General features: G+C 51.0%; 1 protein-coding gene across 4 annotated transcripts in view; it reads left to right on the forward strand.

The window, feature by feature from the left end:
• Nucleotides 1-21,797, forward strand: part of MED25 (mediator complex subunit 25) — a 53,854-nt gene that overhangs the window by 11,188 nt on the left and 20,869 nt on the right. For all 4 annotated transcript variants that reach the window (XM_033960869.1, XM_033960867.1, XM_033960866.1 and 1 more), the window contains exons 6-16: nt 1,394-1,514; nt 2,233-2,389; nt 2,669-2,784; nt 9,700-9,793; nt 9,887-10,104; nt 10,358-10,465; nt 10,609-10,694; nt 12,795-12,852; nt 13,710-13,817; nt 20,142-20,330; nt 20,422-20,526. In XM_033960869.1, the coding sequence (XP_033816760.1) occupies nt 1,394-1,514; nt 2,233-2,389; nt 2,669-2,784; nt 9,700-9,793; nt 9,887-10,104; nt 10,358-10,465; nt 10,609-10,694; nt 12,795-12,852; nt 13,710-13,817; nt 20,142-20,330; nt 20,422-20,526 (1,360 nt within the window). The remainder of the gene's footprint in view (nt 1-1,393; nt 1,515-2,232; nt 2,390-2,668; nt 2,785-9,699; nt 9,794-9,886; nt 10,105-10,357; nt 10,466-10,608; nt 10,695-12,794; nt 12,853-13,709; nt 13,818-20,141; nt 20,331-20,421; nt 20,527-21,797) is intronic.

The raw sequence follows: 21,797 nt of genomic DNA on the forward strand, positions 1-21,797 counted from the left end.
TGAATGGTAATGAGCTATAAACAGGCTTTCAGAGCACCTGGGGGAAGAGGGGGAGAGCGTGTGCAGGGCGGCAGAGAGGCAGTTCCTTTTTTAAAAACGCTATATTGTCATGAGCCTGCGGGTTAAAACCATGGACTTGCGACAGATAAAGCTTTTTAAAAAAAGGAACTGTTAGCTTACTTTCCTCCATCTTTCCTCACGGCGTGTTCTTTTAAAACCACGGGCTCCCGAGTATGGCTGCATACAAGAGCAGGGCATCAGTTGGAAAGGACGTCAGCGACTGGTCCCCAGCAGTCACTCCTTTGTTGGTCAGCCAGCACAGTAGGTGTGCCTAAATTTTGTTAGTGAATCGCATCCTTCCCCACTTTGCATGCCATTTCCCCTCATTTGCATGCACGGATCGGAATTAGATCGGAAGGGAGGTTAGTGAATCGGGTTGGAGAAAAATCGGGTCGCAAACCGGTCAGTACACAATCGGTTTGCTTAGTGAATCTAGCCCTAAGTAGTAGATTTAAAGCATACCAGAGAAAATATTTCTTCACTCAACGTGTAATTAAACTCTGGAATTCATTTCCAGAGAACGTGGTGAAAGCAGTTAACTTAGCAGAGTTTAAAAAGGTTTGGGTAATTTCCTGAAAGAGAAGTCCATAATCTATTATTGAGATGGACATGGGGAAATCCACTACTTATTCCTAGGATGAGCAGCATAAAATCTGTTTGACTACTTGGGATGTAGCTAAGTACTTGGGACCTGGGTTGGCCACTGTTGGAAACAGGATACTGGGCTTGATGAACCTTTGGTCTGTCCCAGTATGACAGCTCTTATGTGAGCCAAGTACTGTATAGGAAAATGAAGCCATTGTGACATCACTGTTGAGGTTGGCTCTTAGGCATTGGTGGAATACGGCATTATGACATCACAATCTCAACTCGAATGTTGCTACTCTTTGGGTTTCTGCCTGGTACTTGGGACCTGGGTTGGCCACTGTTGGCTTGATGGACCTTTGGTCTGTCCCAGTACAGCAGCTCTTATGTTCTTATGTGAGTCAAGTACTATATAGGACAATCAAGCCATTGTGACATCACTGATGAGGTTGGCTCTTAGGCATTGGTGGAATGAGGCATTATGACATCACAATCTCAGCTCTGAAATGTTGCTACTCTTTGGGTTTCTGCCTGGTACTTGGGACCTGGGTTGGCCACTGTTGGAAACAGGATACTGGGCTTGATGAACCTTTGGTCTGTCCCAGTATGGCAATTCTTATGTTTGTGGAGTGTGCCTGTCTGACTGTCACTCTCCAATTACTGGCTGTCTCTTCCTGCTTAAGTTTCCAGCTGCTATCACTTGCTTCTCTGTAGTTATTGGTAACTCTTAGGTGCATTTGTATTTCAGCGGACAGACGCACAAAGTGTGCATCTTGATCTGTAACTCACCTCCATACCTTCTGCCGGCGGTGGAAAGCACCGCCTACTCTGGCTACTCCACTGAAAACCTGGTACAGAAGATTGGGGAGGTGAGTGTCAAATTCCTGCTTCTGCGGGCTGTGTCTCTTTCTCTGTCTCAGTCTCTGACTCTCTCTTTGTCTCTCTTATAGCTAGTACCTTTTCATATAGGAAGAGCTTTTAGTAATCCTTTACAGCAGGGACTATTCTCGAGTCCCCCTCCACTCAGAAAGCTCTTCTGAGCCTCATCAGAGACAATTATCTTATTGACCACTTTAAACTTGTCAATAGTAGGTGTCTTTCTCTGGATTTTAGACTCTTTGCATTTACCTCTGCAAAAGGTTGCTTGTATAAACGATTTTTCCTTAGAATTTTATCTTATCAGGCTGGCTCATGGGACAACAGTTTTTGCAATTTGTTAACAAGTTCCAACTCCTATCAAACTTTTAGAAAATTGTTAAAATCTTATCTATTTGATACATTTTTTAAAAAATGGGATCACTGGTGAGTGTTCAGTATTTAATTCTTTTGTTAACCGTACTGAACTGAGAAGTAGTTGCGGTATATAAGTGAAATTGTTATGCTATGTTACTAGACTCTGGGTCCTGGTATTTAAAATGTTCTCTCTTGCTCGGTGGAGACTGATATTGTTCCCAGCGCTAAGATGTGTGAGGAGGAACCAGGGTCACCCCTTCCTGACAAGGTCATCACTTCCTCCCTAGAATTGACAGCCTTGAGGCGGGAGGATGGTGCTTCCCCTTCACTTTTCTTCCTGTCTCTCTCTTCCAGCGTGGGATACATTTCTCCATCATCTCACCCCGCAAGCTGCCGGCCCTACGGATGCTGTATGAGAAGGCTGCTCCAGGGGGCATGATGGAAGCACAGCCGAAAGACTTTAGTCAGGACCCGCGGCACATGATCCTGGTCAGGGGCATGGTCCTCCCAGGTGAGGGGTTTCCCTTGCACCCCCCGTTCTTCTAGTGATGTCCACAGCATTACCTGTGGTAGAGATACAAGTCCAGGCCAGGGGGATTATGCCCTCAAGAGTATGAGTGGTGGGTTCTCTGTGCCTGGGACGGGACTGGATTGAGTTTCCTGTTTCCAGTCCAGTCTCAATACCACTGATCTATGGTTTATTAGATGTTTGCATGCAACTTCTTTTGTCCCAAGCCTTGGATTTCTCCATCCCGGACTTGCTGACCCTTTTCTTGTCTCTCCTATACAGTAGGGGGTGTGGCATCAGTGCCCGGCACAATACAGCCCAAACAGACTCCTCAGCAAGTACTGCAGAGCACCCCAACGCAGATCCCTCCAGCCCCACCCGTTTCGCAGCCCTACCAGGTAGGCCCGCTCTGCTCCCTCAGGCAGATCCATTTCAAGGCCTGTGTGAGCTTAACCCGTTTGGACCATCTTGGCCAGCTTGTTCCAAGCCAGAACACAATCTGTGTCTTTCCAGTGGCGATGCTTCTTTTCAGTGTTGCTATTGGATGGTGATGCCTACTTTCCTGCATTGATGTCTGGTGGCAATGCCTCCTTTCTGGTGTGTTTTGAGTATTTGTGTTAATGATTTTTCTTTATAGCCATTTTTGTCAATCTACAAGGTTGTGTGTCATTCTCCAGAAGTTGCTTTGTTGGTCATGTATTGGTAGATGGTTCTCCAGCGGAAAATAGCGCAGTTAAATTGAAAGACCTCCTGGTCCCTGGGATTTTCTACACCCCAGTGTACAGGAACCAGTAGGTGACCGATTCTGCCTGGAGGAAGATCGCAGCTGGCTGACTCCCCATTAAGGAGTTAGGATGTAGTTCTCTGCTGATGAGTGGGGATTTTTGATTTCCCAAGAACCATCTCTGAATGGATTTAATTCCTTTCTCGGTACATCTCTTACTCAGGCTGAAGAATCTGTGTTGTCATTATGGCTGCTTTGGGCTATTGCCACCCAAGCTCTGCTGTAGCTTTTAAGGCCACTGGTTGAGGCCCACAGGGTTTATACCCCCCTCGCCAGGGGCGCACCTGCCTGTAAGAGAGGTTGTAGACAGACATTATCCCAGGACAAGCAGGCAGGTATTCTCACTAGTGGGTGATGTCATCCGACAGAGCCCCGATACGGACGTCTCACAAGCATGTCTTGCTTGAAGAAACTTAGAAGTTTCGAGATGCCCGCACCGCGCATGCGCCAGTACCTTCCCGCCCAATGGTTCGGGCGTGTCTCCTCAGTTCTTTTCTTTCTGCGGAGCTGAGAAGTTTTACTTCAATTCTGCGCTGACTGAATTCCCATTTTTGCCTTCTAATTTCCGCGATTTTGGGTTTCTTTTACTCCTTATCGTGTATTTTCTTTCTTTATTCTTTAAAAAAAAAAAAAAATTTTCTTCCAGCGAGTCGGCCGGGTCGGCCACGTGGCTCAGGCCCAGCTCCTTCGATCTTGCGGCAGAGCTTTTTCGGCCTATGTCCCGGCCAATCACCGGTTTTAAAAAGTGTAGCAAGTGCCAGCGCGCGATTTCGTTGACAGACCCACATCGACGCTGCCTGCAGTGACTAGGTCCAGAACATTTCCCGAAATCGTGCCAGCCTTGTTCCACTCTTACAGCGCGGGCGTTTAAGCGGCGCTGTCTGTTGTGGGAGTCGATGTTTAAGATGGAAGCTGCTAAAGAACCTTCGGCTTCGACGTCATCGGCCGCTTCGCCTGTCCATGTGAAGCCAGCTGCTACTCCCGCTACTCCAGGCCTTCTGAAGCCGGCTTCGTTTACTCCGGTTTCGGCCCCGAGTTCGATGCCGGTGCCTGTCTCCTCGACTCAGGTACTGCCCTCCACTATTCCACCTGTGGTCATTAAGGTGCCAAAAGCTTCCAAGCAGAAGCACTCGACCACGAAGGAGCGCGAAGACCATGCTGGGGGACCCCCTTTCGGTGCGGAACCCCCCATATCGGCTTCGCTTCGGTCCCTGCTTGAAGCTCAGTTTGTCGAGCTCATGCAAACTATGGGACCCAAGTTAATCGCCTCCATCCAGGGTGACCTCCCGGTCCCGGTCCCAGGGGGCGGACCGCCCCCTCCTCCTCCTCCTCCTCGTTGATCGATCTCGTTGCTTGACGAGGAGGAGTGGCGAAGGGCGGCCGGTCCCTCGAGGCGGGCTTCCATTAGCGACATGCCTCCTTTAGAGCCCATTACGCCTCTGCGCCAACAAAGCGCTGTTCCCCTGATTGGTAATCGAAGCCCTGGGCATAGTAAATCTCAGGAAGAGTTCTTCCGCACTCCATACCAGCCCTGGGCTGCATCACGTGAGGCGGCCTCCATCCCGCCCCTTTGCTCTACTGCTTCCAGTCCTATTCATTCACTGGAAGCTTCAGGGGACCATGCGAAGTATCGCCATTCTCGCTCTCCCTTCAGGCACCGGGAGGGGCATCGATCCAGGCACTCATCTCGGCACTCCTCGCGCCATTCTGAGGTTTCGCCACAGAAGAAGCTGCCACGTCTGGGATTCTCTTCCTCTGATTTGTCGCCCCCAGAGGGGCCGGAGTACGAGGAACCATCTACCTCTTATTCTCCTTGTCACTCTCAAGTCTCTATGGATCCTGAGGCTTCCACTTCATCCAGTCCATCTCGGAGGCTGGTACTGGCAGACCAGTTGTCTTTTTCTTCCTTTCTCCGTCAAATGGCAGATGACTTGGATGTTACTTTGGACACTGGGTCTCGGTATTCGAAGGAGTATCTCGACACCATGCACTTGCCTCATCCTCCTACTGAGTCTCTTCGGCTTCCTCTTCATAAATTGCTGGATCAGACATTTATGAGATGTTTTGAGACGCCATACTCAATTCCTGCGGTCCCGAGCAAATTAGATGCAAGATATCGCATTGTCCATCACAAGGGGTTTGAGGGGGCTCAACTCTCCCATCAATCCCTGCTGGTCGAATCCTCCCTGAAGCGTTCTCATCCCTCCCAAGTCTATGCCTCTGTGCCACCGGGACGAGAGGGCAGAACAATGGATAAGTTCGGTAGAAGAATATACCAGAACTCGATGATGGCTTCACGAGTTCTCAATTATAATTTCTTCTTTTCTTCATATTTGGAGTTCTTCTTGCCGGTGCTGCGAAAGTTTACTCCCTTCATCGATTCTCAGGCTCGATTCGAGTTCGAGGAGGTGGTAGCCTCACTCTCCCAGCTGTGTCTTCAACTGATGCAATCCTCGTACGATGCCTTTGAACTCTCGGCACGTGCTGCCGCCTGCTCCGTGGCCATGCGTCGTTTGGCATGGCTTCAAACGATTGACATGGATCCGAACCTCCAGGACAGGCTTGCCAATGTGCCTTGTGCGGGTGCGGATCTGTTCGACGAGTCAATCGAGACTGTTACCAAAAAACTTTCAGACCATGAGAAGTCTTTCCAATCTATCCTTTGGCCTAAGCCGAAGCCTCAACAGTCTCGACCTTCTAGACCGCCCTTGATCTATCAGCGGCGCTACACTCCACGGCAGACTCCTGCTGCGAGGCAACCGGCGAAGAGACAGCCTCCCCAAAAGGCTCAGCAGAAATCCCAGACGCCGGCTGCACCGAAGGCTACTCAGCCGTTTTGACTCTATTCCAGGGAACATAACCGACCTCGTTCTGCATCCTCCTGTTTTTCCCATCGGGGGTCGCCTCCACCATTTTTATCATCGATGGGAGGCTATTACCACCGACCTCTGGGTCCTTTCCATCGTAAGAGAAGGATACTCTCTTCAATTCCATCGGGTCCCTCCGGACCACCCTCCAAGAGAGTATCCTTCAAACTTGACACAGACCGCCCTTCTTCTTCAGGAAGCTCAGGCTTTGCTCCGGCTTCGGGCCGTCTAGCCGGTCCCGGTGGACCAGCACAACCGGGGTTTCTATACCGGGAGTAGAAACCCCGGTTGTGTTGGTCCACCGGGACCGGCTCGACGGCCCGAAGCCGGAGCAAAGCCTGAGGTTCCTGAAGAAGAAGGGCGGTCTGTGTCAAGTTTGAAGGATACTCTCTTGGAGGGTGGTCCGGAGGGACCCGATGGAATTGAAGAGAGTATCCTTCTCTTACGATGGAAAGGACCCAGAGGTCCATCGAGAAGACGGGCGACCTCCGTCCCATTCTAGACCTTCAGGTCTTCAACAAGTTCTTGGTCAAGGAGCGGTTTCGCATGCTGACCCTTGCTTCTCTATACCCCCTCCTCGAGCAGAACGACTGGTTATGCTCTCTGGATCTCAAGGAGGCCTACACGCACATTCCCATTCATCCGGCCTCCCGCAAGTTCCTCAGATTTCGGGTGGGACATCTACATCTGCAGTATCGAGTGCTTCCATTCGGCCTGTCCTCGTCTCCCAGAGTCTTCACAAAGTGTCTGGTGGTGGTGGCCGCTGCACTTCGGAACAGGGGTCTTCAGGTGTTTCCCTACCTCGACGACTGGCTCATCAAGGCCCCGTCTGCCCCAGAGGTAATTTCGGTGACCTCAGCCACGATTTGCTTCCTGAAGAATTTGGGCTTCGAGATCAACTTCCCCAAATCTCATCTACAGCCTTCCCAGTCTCTCCCCTTCATCGGGGCGGTCCTGGACACCATTCAGCTTCGAGCATTCCTTCCGCCTCAGCGCCTGGATGCTCTTCTTCATCTCTGCCAGTCTGTGTCTTCTCGCCAGACCATTTCAGCGAGACACATGATGGTCCTCCTGGGCCACATGGCCTCTACAGTTCATGTGACGCCCTTTGCCAGACTCCATCTCAGGATTCCTCAGTGGACCCTGGCTTCTCAATGGACTCAGGTGTCCGACCCGTTGTCTCGACACATCGTAGTCACTCCTGCTCTTCGGCAGTCTCTACTTTGGTGGATGACCTCTTCGAATCTATCCAGAGGTTTGCTGTTTCACACTCCTCCCCACCACAACCGATTCCTCGACCTATGCATGGGGGGCTCATCTGGATGGGCTTCGCACTCAGGGATTCTGGACCAATGCGGACCGACTCCATCAGATCAATCTTCTAGAGCTCAGGGCCATCTATGCTCTTCAAGCTTTTCAACATCTGCTTCACGACATGGTGGTCCTCATTCGCACAGACAACCAGGTCGCCATGTACTATGTAAACAAGCAAGGGGGCATGGGCTCGTCCTTCCTCTGCCAGGAAGCTCTCAGAGTCTGGGATTGGGCGGTTCGCCACAACGCCTTCCTCAAAGCTGTCTACATTCAGGGGAAGGACAACGTCTTGGCAGACAACTTGAGTCGTCTCCTCCAGCCTCACGAATGGACCCTCCATTCCAACCCCCTTCATCAGCTCTTTGCACAATGGGGGACGCCTCAGATAGACCTCTTTGCGGCCCCCCACAACTTCAAACTGCCTCAGTTTTGCTCCAGGATCTACACCCCTCATCGCCTCGAGGCAGATGCCTTTCTACTGGATTGGGGGAATCGCTTTCTGTATGCATTTCCTCCATTTCCTCTCATTCAAAAGACTCTGGTCAAGTTGAGATCTGACCAGGCCACCATGATTCTGATAGCTCCTCGGTGGCCCAGGCAACCTTGGTTCTCCCTTCTGCTTCAACTCAGCAGCAGGGAGCCGGTCCTTCTTCCAGTGTTTCCTTCACTACTTACTCAACATCAAGGATCTCTACTTCATCCCAACCTGCAGTCTCTTCACCTGACAGCTTGGTTCCTCTCAACGTAACTTCTCACCAGTTTTCCCAGGCGGTGAGGGATGTCTTGGAGGCTTCCAGGAAGCCTGCTACTCGTCAATGCTACTCCCAGAAATGGACTAGATTTTCTTCCTGGTGTGTTTCCAATTCCAAGGAGCCTCAGCGAGCCTCCCTATCCTCTGTATTGGACTATCTTCTACACCTGTCTCAGTCTGGTCTCAAGTCTACATCTATACGAGTCCACCTGAGTGCTATTGCGGCTTTCCATCAGCCTCTACAAGGGAAACCTCTCTCTGCTCATCCTGTGGTTTCCAGATTTATGAAAGGACTTTTTCATGTCAACCCTCCTCTCAAACCTCCTCCAGTGGTTTGGGATCTCAATGTTGTCCTTTCTCTGCTTATGAAACCTCCTTTTGAGCCTCTCAACAAGGCTCCTCTTAAGTTTCTCACCTGGAAAGTGGTTTTTCTGGTGGCCCTCACATCTGCTCGCAGGGTCAGTGAGCTTCAGGCCTTAGTGGCGGATCCACCTTTCACAGTGTTCCATCATGACAAAGTGGTCCTTCGCACTCATCCGAAATTCCTGCCTAAGGTGGTCTCTGAATTTCATCTCAACCAATCTATTGTACTTCCAGTGTTTTTTCCAAAGCCTCATTCTCATTCTGGAGAATCAGCTCTTCATACTCTGGACTGTAAACGTGCTTTGGCTTTCTACCTGGATCGCACCAAACCACACAGAACTGCTCCTCAACTTTTCGTCTCCTTTGATCCAAACAAGTTGGGACGACCTGTATCGAAGCGCACCATCTCCAACTGGATGGCGGCTTGTATCTCTTTCTGCTATGCCCAGGCTGGATTATCCCTTCCCTGTAAGGTCACAGCCCATAAGGTCAGAGCAATGGCAACCTCTGTAGCCTTCCTCAGATCGACACCGATTGAGGAGATTTGTAAGGCTGCCACTTGGTCCTCGGTTCATACATTCACCTCTCATTATTGTCTGGATACTTTCTCCAGACGGGATGGACAGTTTGGCCAAACAGTGTTACAAAATTTATTCTCCTAAGTTGCCAACTCTCCCACCATCCCATTGAGGTTAGCTTGGAGGTCACCCACTAGTGAGAATACCTGCCTGCTTGTCCTGGGATAAAGCAATGTTACTTACCGTAACAGTTGTTATCCAGGGACAGCAGGCAGCTATTCTCACGTCCCACCCTCCTCCCCTGGGTTGGCTTCTCGGCTAGCTACCTGAACTGAGGAGACACGCCTGAACCATCGGGCGGGAAGGCACTGGCGCATGCGTGGTGCGGGCATCTCGAAACTTCTAAGTTTCTTCAAGCAAGACATGCTTGTGAGACGTCCGTATCGGGGCTCTGTCGGATGACATCACCCACTAGTGAGAATAGCTGCCTGCTGTCCCTGGATAACAACTGTTACGGTAAGTAACATTGCTTTTTGTAAAGTTTGGTATTTTGACAGATGGCAGTGGCTGCTAAATACTACTGAGAGATTCAGCCGTCGCCAGCTCCCTGGTCCCTCCCCCCCCCCCCCCCCCCACTGCAGAACCTTCACTGTGTGCTCAGCCCCTGATGGAATCAGTTAAGTGTCGATGTTCACACTCCTGTGTTTTGTCCACAGGTGTCTCAAGGCAGCTCTCTGAATGCTGCGCAGGCAGCAGCCCAATCTGCTGTGGAGGCTGCGAAAAACCAGAAAAGCAGTTTGGGGAACCGCTGTAAGTGTTGCACCAGGCTGCCCGAGCTGCTGCCCCCACATCTGCTTCTATCTATTTAATGCTCACTCGATCTGCTTTTCTTTCCTTCGGCAGTCCCTAATGTGGTTTCGCTGCCCAGCGCCCCTGGAGTGGGTGCTCCCTTCAGCCAGGCGTCCACGCAGCCCATCTCAGCCAGCTCTGTGTCTGCCATTCCCCCCAAGCTGCCCTCTATGATGCCCCCTGTGCAGCCCAGCCTGGTGTCCACAGTAACCACAGGACCCGGCTTATTACCTCAGCAGCAGGGGTTGCCACAGCCTGGACCCCCAAACATGGTAAGTACAGGATTACAGTGTCTGCTGTCTCCTAACCAAAGTGCGCACGTTCTCTCCTCTCTTTCTTCCCCCTTTCAGAGAAGAAAGCCAGACTGCACTGGAGGATGGACCTGCACAGCCCATCCGATCTCTTCCAGATGCAGTGCTGCAAGCTGGTCTGGTCTGCGCTTTGCTGTTATTGCTTTCCTTTCCCCCAAGTTTCCAGTTCTTTTCTCTTCTCACTCCCTATTTCATTCTTCATCTTCCCTTGCAGCCAGCAGGAGCCAGCGTTCCCCAGCCTACAGTCTCACAGCTGCCTGCAACCCAGCAGTCGATCACTAACAAGGTGCTGGCTTGGAGTGGTGTCCTGGAGTGGCAGGAGGTGAGCATTTTGTAGTGGAGAGGAAAGGAGGAGGCCACTGGAGGGTTTGGCATTCTGCTGTTGCACACTGGCAAAAACATGGCAAAGAAGGTTGCTAAGGGGCCTCTCTCACTCTCTCTCTTCTCTTTTTGGCCCGGTGGAAGAAACCCAAGCCAGCTTCTGTGGATACAAACGCCAAACTAACTCGGTCCTTGCCATGCCAGGTCTACGTCAACCCGGGAGAGAACCTGTGAGTGTCCATCTTTCTGTCTTAGCTGCATATGAATGTCTTAGTACAGAGAGATTTCTGGTAATGGGTGGCTGTATGCCTGGAAGGAGAGGGAGGGGAGTAATGTATTTATCATCAGCCCAATTTGATAGTCCTTGCTGCCTGTGTTTGCCATCTCATTCTGTTTCTTCATGTGCACATGTGCAAAATGTTTGTCATTGTTTATACATGTGTATGTTTGTGCATGTATGCATCTTTTGGTGGAGTGGGGAGGAAGTGGACTGGAGCGATTATTGTGTGTATACATGTAGAGTCTGTTCTGGTTTCTGTGTACATGTATATTGTATGGTACACGTGTCATTTTGTATGTATTGTGTAAACATGCTTGTTTACACAATACATGGAGGTACAGATTAGGGGGTGAAGAGTAGAGAGTTGCACGGGGACAGAAATCCCACCCATCCCCGCCCGTCCTCGCCAGGATCATCTCCGTCCCCAACCATCCCCGCAAGGAATTACCTCCATCCCCGCCCGTCCCCATAAAAAGCAGGATCATCAATTCCACAGTTTCTTTTGTGTTTGCACTGCTGTTTTCCTTTTGGAATCTCTTTGGTGGAACCCTTTTTTTGTTTTCTGTTCAGGTAATTAACTTATAAACCCCCTCTTTTACTAAGGCTTACTTGTCCATTATATTATATGCACGAACCTTGCTTCCAAAGCCTTCCATCCCCGTGGGAGTCCCGTTGGCCAGAGGGAGGTCCCCGTGGGAGTCCCGTGGGTTAGGGGGGATTCCCGTGGGAACCCCGCGGGATTCCCGCGATCCCCGTTCCCGTGCAGACCTCTAGTGAAGAGCTTATGTGCATGACAGAAGAGCGGGGCTTGGGTGTGATTGTATGTGATGATCTTAAGGTGGCCAAACAGGTTGAAAAAGTGACGGCGAAAGCTAGAAGGATGCTAGGTTGCATAGAGAGAGGTATGGCCAGTAGGAAAAAGGAGGTATTGATGCCCCTCTATAAGACTTTGGTAAGACCTCATTTAGAATATTGTGTACAATTCTGGAGGCTGCACCTTCAAAAAGATATAAATAGGATGGAGTCGGTCCAGAGGAAGGCTACTAAAATGGTATGTGGTCTTCATCATAAGGCATATGGGGACAGACTTAAAGATCTCAATTTGTATACTTTGGAGGAAAGGCAGGAGAGGGGAAGATATGATAGAGATGTTTAAATCCCAAAATTTAACTATAAAATATTTCTCACCAGAGATGGGTTACACTCCCCCGCTAACCATTTCACAAACCAGTGGAGAAAAAGCCTCAACAATTTCAATGCAGCAATAAACAACTTCAATACTGTTTAAAGTCCAAGTTGCTTATGTACTATCACTGGCAAAAAACTTCACCACCACTGAAATGTAATTATCAAAAGGGTAATTTACCCATCACTGTGCACAGGAAAAGCAAAAAAAGTTTTACTTAGCTTGGGACCATGGTCTGAAACGCCATGCTGTACTGGTAGAAAACAAGTGCCTTGTTTCGCCTCTCAAAGGGTTCCTCAGGGAATGTATCAGCTAGAAAACTCCACTCCTCTTCTGTGCTTTTTCTCCATTGGTTTGTGAAATGGTTATCGGGGGGGGGGGGGGGAGTGTAACCCATCTCTGGTGAGTAATATTTTGTAGTTAAATTTTGGGATTTTTTTCTATTACTCGTTGTTTTTTTCTTGTGAGAGATGTTTAAATACCTACGTAATATAAATGCACATGAGTCGAGTCTCTTTTATTTGAAAGGAAACTCTGCAATGATAGGGCATAGGATGAAGTTAAGAGATGATAGGCTCTGGAGTAATCTAAGGAAATACTTTTTTACAGAAAGGGTGGTAGATGCATGGAACACTTGCGAAATTCAAGAGGGTCTGGGATAGAGAGAAAGATAATGGTTACTGTGGATGGGCAGACTAGATGGGCCATTTGGCCTTTATCTGCCATCATGTTTCTATGTTTGAGGCAGTATTGTGTGCATGTAGATGAATTTGTTTTCATGTGTGTGCACATGTGGATGAATGTGTTTTCATGTGTGTGTTGTGGATGAGCGTTTACTTGCTAACGGTGTATTCTGATTTTTAGGAAAACTGACCAGTGGCCCCAGAAACTGATTATGCAGCTCATTCCACAGCAGTTACTGGTAAAGAAAAATTCCTGTGCTACTATCTTCATCAGAAAGGCAGGGAGGGATACAGGCTGATGTTACACATATCTGGGAAGAGTGAAGATGTAGGGTTGGATTTTTTTTTTTTTTTGTGGTGATGGGGAACTGAGCAGCTACTTGCAAAAATTCCCATGCTGCTATAGGAAAGTGGGGGTGCAGGGCTTAGGGGAACTCCAATAGAACATTAAGATCCGCTGAACAGCATTTGCTAACGATTCCTTCCCTTAAAATTATTAATACTAGACGACAGTTGATCTTTTCAGTTATGGCCCCCCAAACTTGGAATTCACTCCCTAGCCATTTAAGGGAAGAACCCAATATAGTAAAATTTAAAGGTAAACTAAAGAGTTTTCTCTTTAAAGATGCCTTTATAAACTAATCATTTAGTCTTTGAACTAATTTTATCTTTCTTTCTGCAATTTTATTGAAGTAATTTTTTTATCCTCCCTTTCCTTATGTATCCTCCTTACTTGTCTCTTTAACTTTTATACAAATTGTAATTCCTACCCATCTCCTCCCTTATGTTCCTAGTTTTGTCAAATTTGTCAATAGTTGTGTTAGTCTTAGTTTTTTATTTATTGTATTATCCCCCTTACTTTGTAATTTTATTAACATGTACATCGCTTAGAATTTAGATTAAGCGATTAATCAAATTATTATTAAACTTGAAACTTGGTAAAACTGAGCGATGGTCATCTGGCACTGGCTGAATTGACTTTGGAAAGTGCCTGAGAGACAGTGATATAGATAATTTCCTCACAGGTCAGGGTTGGGAGGAGCAGAGAATCGGGGGTACAAACGTGGTCTCATGTTGTTCTCTCCTTCCATTGCAGACAGCTCTGGGTCACTTATTTCGCAATTCACGGATGGTTCAGTTCAACTTCACCAACAAGGATCTGGAGTCTCTGAAGGGCCTGTACAGGATTATGGGCACAGGATTTGTAAGCAGAGTTGCTCTTCACCCCCCGCCCCTCCATGGACATGCAGTGTGCACCAACTCTGGGGAAGGGGATTACCCAAACCTCTTTCCATGGATAAGATAGTATTTTCTCCACATAAATCGGAGCCTTTATTATTTTCCAATCTGGGACCGGCTCGAGAGCAGGGTAGGACAAGATGATGAAGAACTGGCTTAGTTTTAGACAAGCAGAGCTGTTTTAGATGTGCGGAGAAAGTGGCATAATTTCTGGGGGCAGTAATAAGATGAAATTCTAGGCCATTGTTAGCGTTGATAACAAGTGGAACCTGGTGAATATACATATCCTGTAGAACTTAAAGAGGGCAGGGACAATTTCCATATTTCTCCTCCCCATCCCTTATCTCTTTCCATCCCCCCTCCCTATCCTCTCTCCTGCTTCCCTGGACATGTAACCCCAGTTTCTTTAGCACTCTCCAGACCAGTAGAGGTTAACTTTACGATTGGGTATATATCTAATCATGACCAGCAGGTGGAGACTGAAAACAAAACTTTGGGACAGTATATCCTAGCCCCTCCTCTCTATTTCCCTCAGTCTTCTTTCAGTCTCCAGCAGGTGTTGAGTGATCTGTACCCATCTCCCTTGGTAGGGCTGTTGGAATTTGTTTAGAGGTTTATTGTCCCTGTTTTTAGCCGGACGGAGCTTGGACGGACTCTGTTTGGGGGTTCGTCCGACCTCGGGGGTGTCAAACCCGGCGGGTCACGAGCGGGGTCCCTCCCCCCACTTCCTCCACCTCCCCATATTTTTTTAGAGGAGCCTCAGCAGTAAGCCTTGCCCCCTAAATCAAGCAAGGCATATTGCTTCGAGAGCCTGTGGAGTCTGTTCTGTGTAAAAAAAAAAAAAAAAAAAAAAAAAAAATCCTGAGGTAGTGCTGGTCTGGAGGGTTGTATCCCTTTAAGAAAACTGTATTTTACTGTATTTTTTCAACTAACCGGCACTTTTTTACAGCTAGGTCGCGTATGGAGCAATGAGCACTTCTAAAGGGAAAAAGTGCTCATTGTGCTCCAGACGCGAGGCACTCGCGGCCGGCCTGTGCAAGCGGTGTTCAGGCCGGTGCGGTGGAGGAGCTCCGTCGGCAGCGGCTGCAGGCGCCCAGAGCTCCCCGCCGATGGTGCCTCGCGAGTCGGCAGGGAACGGTGGAGAAGCCCGGTCTTCTCCGTCCGCCCACGGAGGGATTCCCCGAGCCGCCGATGGTCGGGTTTTAGAGGATTCCCTCTCAGCTGATATTTTGACAGCTGATGCCGGCTTGCCTGTTTTAGCGGCTGAGACTATTCAGGTCTCTCAGCCGCTGCAGGCTATGGAGGGAGCTGTTTTGGCGGGAAAGACGCCATCTTCTCTGTCTGGCCCCTCCATTTTGTCTTCCACCTCAGGTGACCTTCCCCCTGTTTTGGCTAAGCAGGGGCAGGTTTCTGCTGGGTCCCCTGCTGTGGCAGGGAGTCCCTTGGGACCCTCGGGGGGTTTTTCCCCTGATTTTTTCTTTTCATTATGCAAAGCCTATTTTCAGGCGGCTGGGGGTCCCGGTTGCGCCCAGGGGGTCTCGGGGGGTGGGGTTTCCTCCGCGCTCCCTGCGGCTTTGCCTCTCTCGTCTGACGTGACGTCCCCTCCGCCGCCTCTCTTGTCCAAGCGTCCGCGGGTGTCGTGGGACGAGGATTTGTGGTCGGAGGAACGTGTCGGTCTGGAGGAGGACCTGGACCCTTCTGAGGAATTCCAGGACCCTCTGGAGGGGACGGAAGCTGGCGGCGGGTTGTCGGGTTTCCCGTTCTCCAGTGACGAGGCGTCCGTGGTGCGCCTTTTTCAGAGAGATGAGCTGCCTGACCTTATTCAACAGGTTTCTTCGGCTTTGCGTTTTGAGGACGCGCCGCCGGAGACTCCGCGTGTGGGGGACCCTCTGTTACGAGGGATCCGTTCCGTTTCCCGCTCTTTTCCTATGCATCAGGATATTCGGGATATTATTCTTGAGCAGTGGAAAACGCCGGAGACGCCGTTTCGGCTGGCGCGCAGCATGGCTCGCCTGTATCCCATTCCTGAAGGGGATCGGGCTACGTTAGCTTCGCCAGTCGTGGATGCGGTGGTCTCGGCTATTTCCAAGCGGCATACCGTGCCTGTTGAGGGCGGTTCTGCCTTGCGGGACTCTGAGGAGCGCAAATTGGAGACCATCCTTAAGCAAAATTTTCAAGTCTCTGCCTTTGGGGTCCAGGCGGCTATTTGTGGGGGACTGGTCGCTCGCGCCGTGTTTCGGTGGGCGGAGCGGGTCTTGGATCGAGAGTCTGACGACTGGTCTCTGGTGGATCAGGAGGTAGCGAAGATTGAGATGGCTGCCTCATTCCTCTCGGATGCTCTGTATGACTTGGTGCGGATCTCGGCTAAGTCCATGGCTTTTGGCGTGGCCGCAAGGCGTGTGTTGTGGCTGCGCGCTTGGGCGGCGGATGCTGCGTCCAAAGCTAAGCTTACTAAATTTCCCTTTCGGGGGTCGTTTTTATTTGGAGAGGACTTGGATAAGTTGATTCAGACTCTGTCGGACTCGAAAGTTCCCCGTTTGCCGGAGGACCGTGCCCGCCCGGCGTCTCGGGGTGGTGCGGCCCGGGGGCGTTTGCGGGAATTTCGCAAGTATCGCCCTGGGCGTGGGGCTGCTTCTTTCCAGTCTCCGGGGTTTTCCCGGGGTCGGTTCTTCCAGCGCATGCAGCCCTTTCGGGGGGCCCGTCGGGGGGCAGGGAACCCCTCCGCCGGTTCCCCCGCTTCCCGTCCTGCACAATGACGCCTTGCCGGCGCCCCCCTTGGTTCCGGTGGGGGCCCGGCTGCGCGATTTTTTCCCCAAATGGGCCGAGATCACGTCCGATCAGTGGGTCCTGGAGGTGGTGCGGGACGGTTATGCCCTGGAGTTCGCCCGCTCTCTGCCGGATTTTTTCCTCGCTTCTCCGTGTCAGACTCCGGGGAAGACGCAGGCTTTTCGCCAGACCCTTCAGCGCTTGCTAGATCTCAGGGCAGTAGTTCCAGTGCCCCCCCCGGAGTGGGGCACGGGCAGGTACTCCATTTACTTTGTGGTGCCCAAGAAGGAGGGGACTTTTCGGCCCATCCTCGATTTGAAAGGGGTCAACAGGGCTCTCAAGGTTCCCTCTTTCCGTATGGAAACGCTGCGGTCGGTCATTCTGGCGGTTCAGCCGGGGGAGTTTCTCACTTCTCTCGATCTGACGGAGGCCTACTTGCATGTTCCTATTCGGACCTCTCATCAGCGTTTCCTGCGCTTTGCGATCTTGGGTCGGCACTATCAGTTCTGTGCGCTTCCCTTTGGGCTGGCCACGGCTCCCCGGACGTTCACCAAGGTGATGGTGGTCGTCGCGGCAGCCTTGCGGTCGGAGGGCATTCTGGTACACCCCTACCTGGACGACTGGTTAATTCGGGCCAAGTCGTTGCAGGAAAGCTCCCGGGTTACGGCTCGGGTGGTGGAGTTTCTCCGGTCGCTGGGCTGGGTGGTCAACCTTTCCAAGAGTCGGTTGGTTCCGGCTCAGCGTCTGGAGTACCTCGGGGTGCTGTTCGACACCTCCTTGGGGAAGGTCTTCCTCCCAGAGGCCCGGGTGAGCAAATTGCAGTCTCAGATTCGCCTGCTTTTGGCGTCCCGGTGTCCTCGGGCGCGAGATTTCCTCCAGGTCCTGGGGTCGATGGTGGCGTCCCTGGACGTGGTGAGGTGGGCGCGGGCCCACATGCGTCCTCTCCAGTATGCTCTGCTCCGGAGGTGGTCTCCCCAGAGGCACGGGATGGATGTTCCGGTCCCCCTGCGAGGCTTGGCGCGCTGCAGTCTGCGTTGGTGGCTCCGGACCCCTCACCTAGTTCAGGGGGTGGGTCTGGATCTTCCGCAGTGGACGGTGCTCCTTACGGATGCGAGTCTCCTGGGTTGGGGGGCCCAGTGTCTGGGTCACTCAGCTCAGGGAACCTGGTCCACGGAGGAGGCCTCCTGGTCGATCAACGTGTTGGAGACCAGGGCGGTCCGGCTGGCGCTGTTGGCTTTCCACTCCCTTTTGTTGGGCAAGTCGGTCAGAGTCCTGTCGGACAATGCCACGGCGGTGGCTTATGTCAATCGTCAGGGGGGCACCAAGAGCACTCTGGTGGCGCAGGAGGCGGCTCGGCTCATGGTTTGGGCGGAGTCGCATCTTCTGGACCTCTCGGCCTCTCACATTGCCGGTGTAGAAAACGTTCAGGCGGACTTCCTCAGTCGTCACTTCTTGGATCCGGGAGAGTGGTGTCTCGGCGCCGAGGCGTTTCAGTTGCTAGTGCGTGCTTGGGGGCAGCCCCTGATGGATCTGATGGCTACAAGTGGCAACGCCAAAGTACCCCGCTTCTTCAGTCGTCGCAGGGACGGTCTGGCCGAGGGTCTGGATGCTCTGGTCCAACCGTGGCCAACGGAGGGGCTGTTGTATGTGTTCCCTCCTTGGCCATTAGTGGGCAGAGTACTGCTTCGCATTGTTCGCCATCCGGGGCTGGTGGTCTTGGTGGCTCCGGATTGGCCTCGTCGTCCGTGGTATGCGGATCTGGTGAGGCATCTGGTGGCGGATCCTCTTCCTCTGCCTCTCGAGTGCGATCTTCTGACGCAGGGTCCCATTCCCATGTTCGACCCGTCTCCCTTTTGTCTTACGGCTTGGCTCTTGAAAGGGGCCGCCTGAGTAAGAAGGGATATTCCGACAAGGTGATCTCTACACTTTTGGGGTCCCGGAGGCTTTCTACCTCTCGGGCTTATGTACGGGTTTGGCGTCTTTTTGAGGAATGGTGCCGAGCGCGGGGAGTGGTCTCCTTTCGCGCTTCTCTGCCTAACTTTCTAGAGTTTTTGCAGGATGGCCTGGATAGGGGCCTGGCCTGGTCTTCTCTTCGGGTTCATCTGGCGGCCCTGTCGGCTTTTCGGGGGCTGGTGACAGGTCAGCGTTTGTCAGCCATTCCTGATGTGATTCGCTTTCTTAGGGCGGCCAAGTTGATCAGGCCTCCCATAAGGCCCTCGATTCCCTCTTGGGATCTCAATCTGGTTCTCTCTGTTCTAGTGCGCCCTCCTTTCGAGCCGTTGGATGGCTGTTCGTTGAAGGACCTTACGCTGAAGTCGGTCTTTTTGGTGGCCATTACTTCCGCTAGACGGGTGTCTGAGCTACAGGCTTTCTCTTGTAGGGCTCCCTTCCTGGAGTTTTCGAAGGAGCGGGTTGTTTTGCGGCCTGTTCCTTCCTTTCTGCCGAAGGTAGTTTCTCCTTTTCATGTCAATCAATCGGTGGTCCTCCCGGTCTTGGGTAGTCGGGAGGGTTCTTCTGAGCAACGACAGCTGCGCAAGTTGGATGTCGGTCGGGTCCTCCATGCTTATGTGCAGCGGACCCGGGATTTTCGGAGCTCCGATCATCTCTTTGTGCTTCTGGCGGGTCCTCGTCGGGGGGCTGGCGCTTCTAAGGCTACTATTGCGCGTTGGATCAAGGAGATGATTGCTTCCGCTTATCTTCTGAGTCAGAAGCCGGTTCCGGAGTTTCTCAAGGCTCATTCCACTAGGGGTCAGGCGGCTTCTTGGGCTGAGTCGTCGCTCGTGCCTCCGGTGGATATTTGTAAGGCTGCGGTTTGGTCCTCCTTGCATTCATTTGTTCGGCATTATCGGGTAGATGTTCAGGCGCGTCGGGACGCGGTGTTCGGTGAGCGTGTTCTGGTATCGGCCCTTCGGGGGTCCCGCCCGTGAGAGGGACTGCTTTGGTACGTCCCAATCGTAAAGTTAACCTCTACTGGTCTGGAGAGTGCTAAAGAAGGAGAAATTAGGTTCTTACCTGCTAATTTACTTTCTTTTAGCTTCTCCAGACCAGTAGAGGTCCCCACCCTGTCTGTTGTTGTTGTTGTTGTTGGGGCTGTTGCGCGGGCAGTTTTTGGTTTTTGCTGCGGGTTCTAGTATTTTTCTAGGGCCGGGGAGAATTGAAGAACAGCGGCTGTGGCTCGGCTGGCTTAGCTGGCGAGCTGTGGGGACCTTATTCCTTCGGGAATTTCTCCTCTGCATTTTCCAACAGCATTTTTGGGTATGTTATTTGTTACTCCTTTCGGAGTATTGTTTTTTCTCTCTGTTGTTTTCCAGTTCTTGGTTCTGCTTGGCTATTCGGCAGACTGAGGGAAATAGAGAGGAGGGGCTAGGATATACTGTCCCAAAGTTTTGTTTTCAGTCTCCACCTGCTGGTCATGATTAGATATATACCCAATCGTAAAGTTAACCTCTACTGGTCTGGAGAAGCTAAAAGAAAGTAAATTAGCAGGTAAGAACCTAATTTCTCCTTCTCGCTTGTGCCATAGGCAGGCTGTGTCCACTTCCCACACACGGCGCCCTGTGAGGTGCGTGTGCTAATGCTTCTGTACTCTTCCAAGAAACGGATCTTCATGGGGCTCATTCCCTATGACCAGCCTGGCTTTGTGAATGCCATCCGACAAGTCATCACCACTCACAAGCAGGTGCAGCAGCAGAAACTGGACCAGCAGCGCGGCGTAAGTCCTATGACCTTTTACCTTACGTACTTATCATAATTCACCCCTTCTGAGTCAACCGGAGCGTACATATCTCTTTGCTTCCCCACAGCTGGGATCTTCTCAGCCCTTGGCCACGGGTTCAGTGCCACCTAATAGCCAAGCGTTCATGCAGAAGCAGCCAGGGGCTCTGCCAGTGACACAGGGGGGTCAGCAGGTGAGTGCAAGACACCAGAGGTACGAGACCACCGTCTGTAACACTTTAGGTGCTTTAGAGCTAGGATTCTATCATAGCATGGTAGTAATTCCTTTACACCCAATGGCTTGCTTTACCCTTAGAAGAGCCCAACATGATGTCCAATAATTACCTTGAGTATTGTATTCAATTCTGGTCTCCTTATCTTAAGAAAGATATAGAGGCATTAGAAAAGGTTCAAAGAAGAGCGAGTAGGATGATAAAGGGGATGGAACTCCTCTCATATGAGGAAAGACTAAAACGGTTAGGGCTCTTCACCTTGGTAAAGAGACGGCTGAGGGGAGATATGATCGAAGTATACAAAATCCTGAGTGGAGTAGAATGGGTACAAATGGATTGATTTTTCACTCCATCATAAATTACAAGGATTAGAGGACATGAGTGTCCTCTAATCCTTGTAATGAAGTTAAAAGGTAATACTTTTAAAACCAATAGAAGGAAATATTTTTTCTTTAGCACTCTCCAGACCAGTAGAGGTTAATCTTTACGAGTGGGTTATATTCCTCATCATGACCAGCAGGTGCAGACTGAAACAAAACTGTGGAATACTACATAAAGGATACCTTCCCCTATTCCTCAGTCGTCTTTCAGTCTCCGGCAGGTGTTGAGTGAGCTGTACCCATCTCCCTTGGTAGGTCTGTTGGAATTTGTTTAGGGGTTTCTAGTCCCTGTTTTTGGCTAGACAGAGCTTGAGTGGGCCCTGTTTGGGGTCCATACGACCTCAGGGGTGTCAAACCCGGCAGGTCTCGAGTGGGGTCCCTCCCCCCCCCCCACTTCTTCCACCTCGCCACATTTTTTTTAGAGGAGCCTCAGCAGTAAGCCTTGCCCCCTAAATCAAGCAAGGCATATTGCTTTGAGAGCCTGTGGAGTCTGTCCTGTAAAAAAAAAAAAAAAATCCTGAGGTAGTGCCGGTCTGCAGGGTTGCTTTCCTGTCAATTTACTGAATTTTACTGTATTTTTGCACTAACCAGCACTTTTCTTCTAGCTAGGTCGTATATGGAGCAATTGAGCCCTTCTCCAGGGGAGTGGGACACAATTTGGTCCGGATGTAAGGCACTCACGGCCGGCCCGAACTCAGCGGTTTGGGCTGGTGCGTCGTGGAACTCCATCGGCAGCGGCTGCAGGCGTCCAGAGCTCCCCAGCCTTAGTGCCTCGCAAGTCAGCTGGAGGCAATGTGGCAGCCTAGTCTTCTCTTACTGCCTCCGGAGGGATTTCCTGAACCGCCCATGGTA

Source organism: Geotrypetes seraphini, chromosome 10 (genome assembly GCF_902459505.1).
Source record: "Geotrypetes seraphini chromosome 10, aGeoSer1.1, whole genome shotgun sequence".
Taxonomy (NCBI): domain Eukaryota; kingdom Metazoa; phylum Chordata; class Amphibia; order Gymnophiona; family Dermophiidae; genus Geotrypetes; species Geotrypetes seraphini.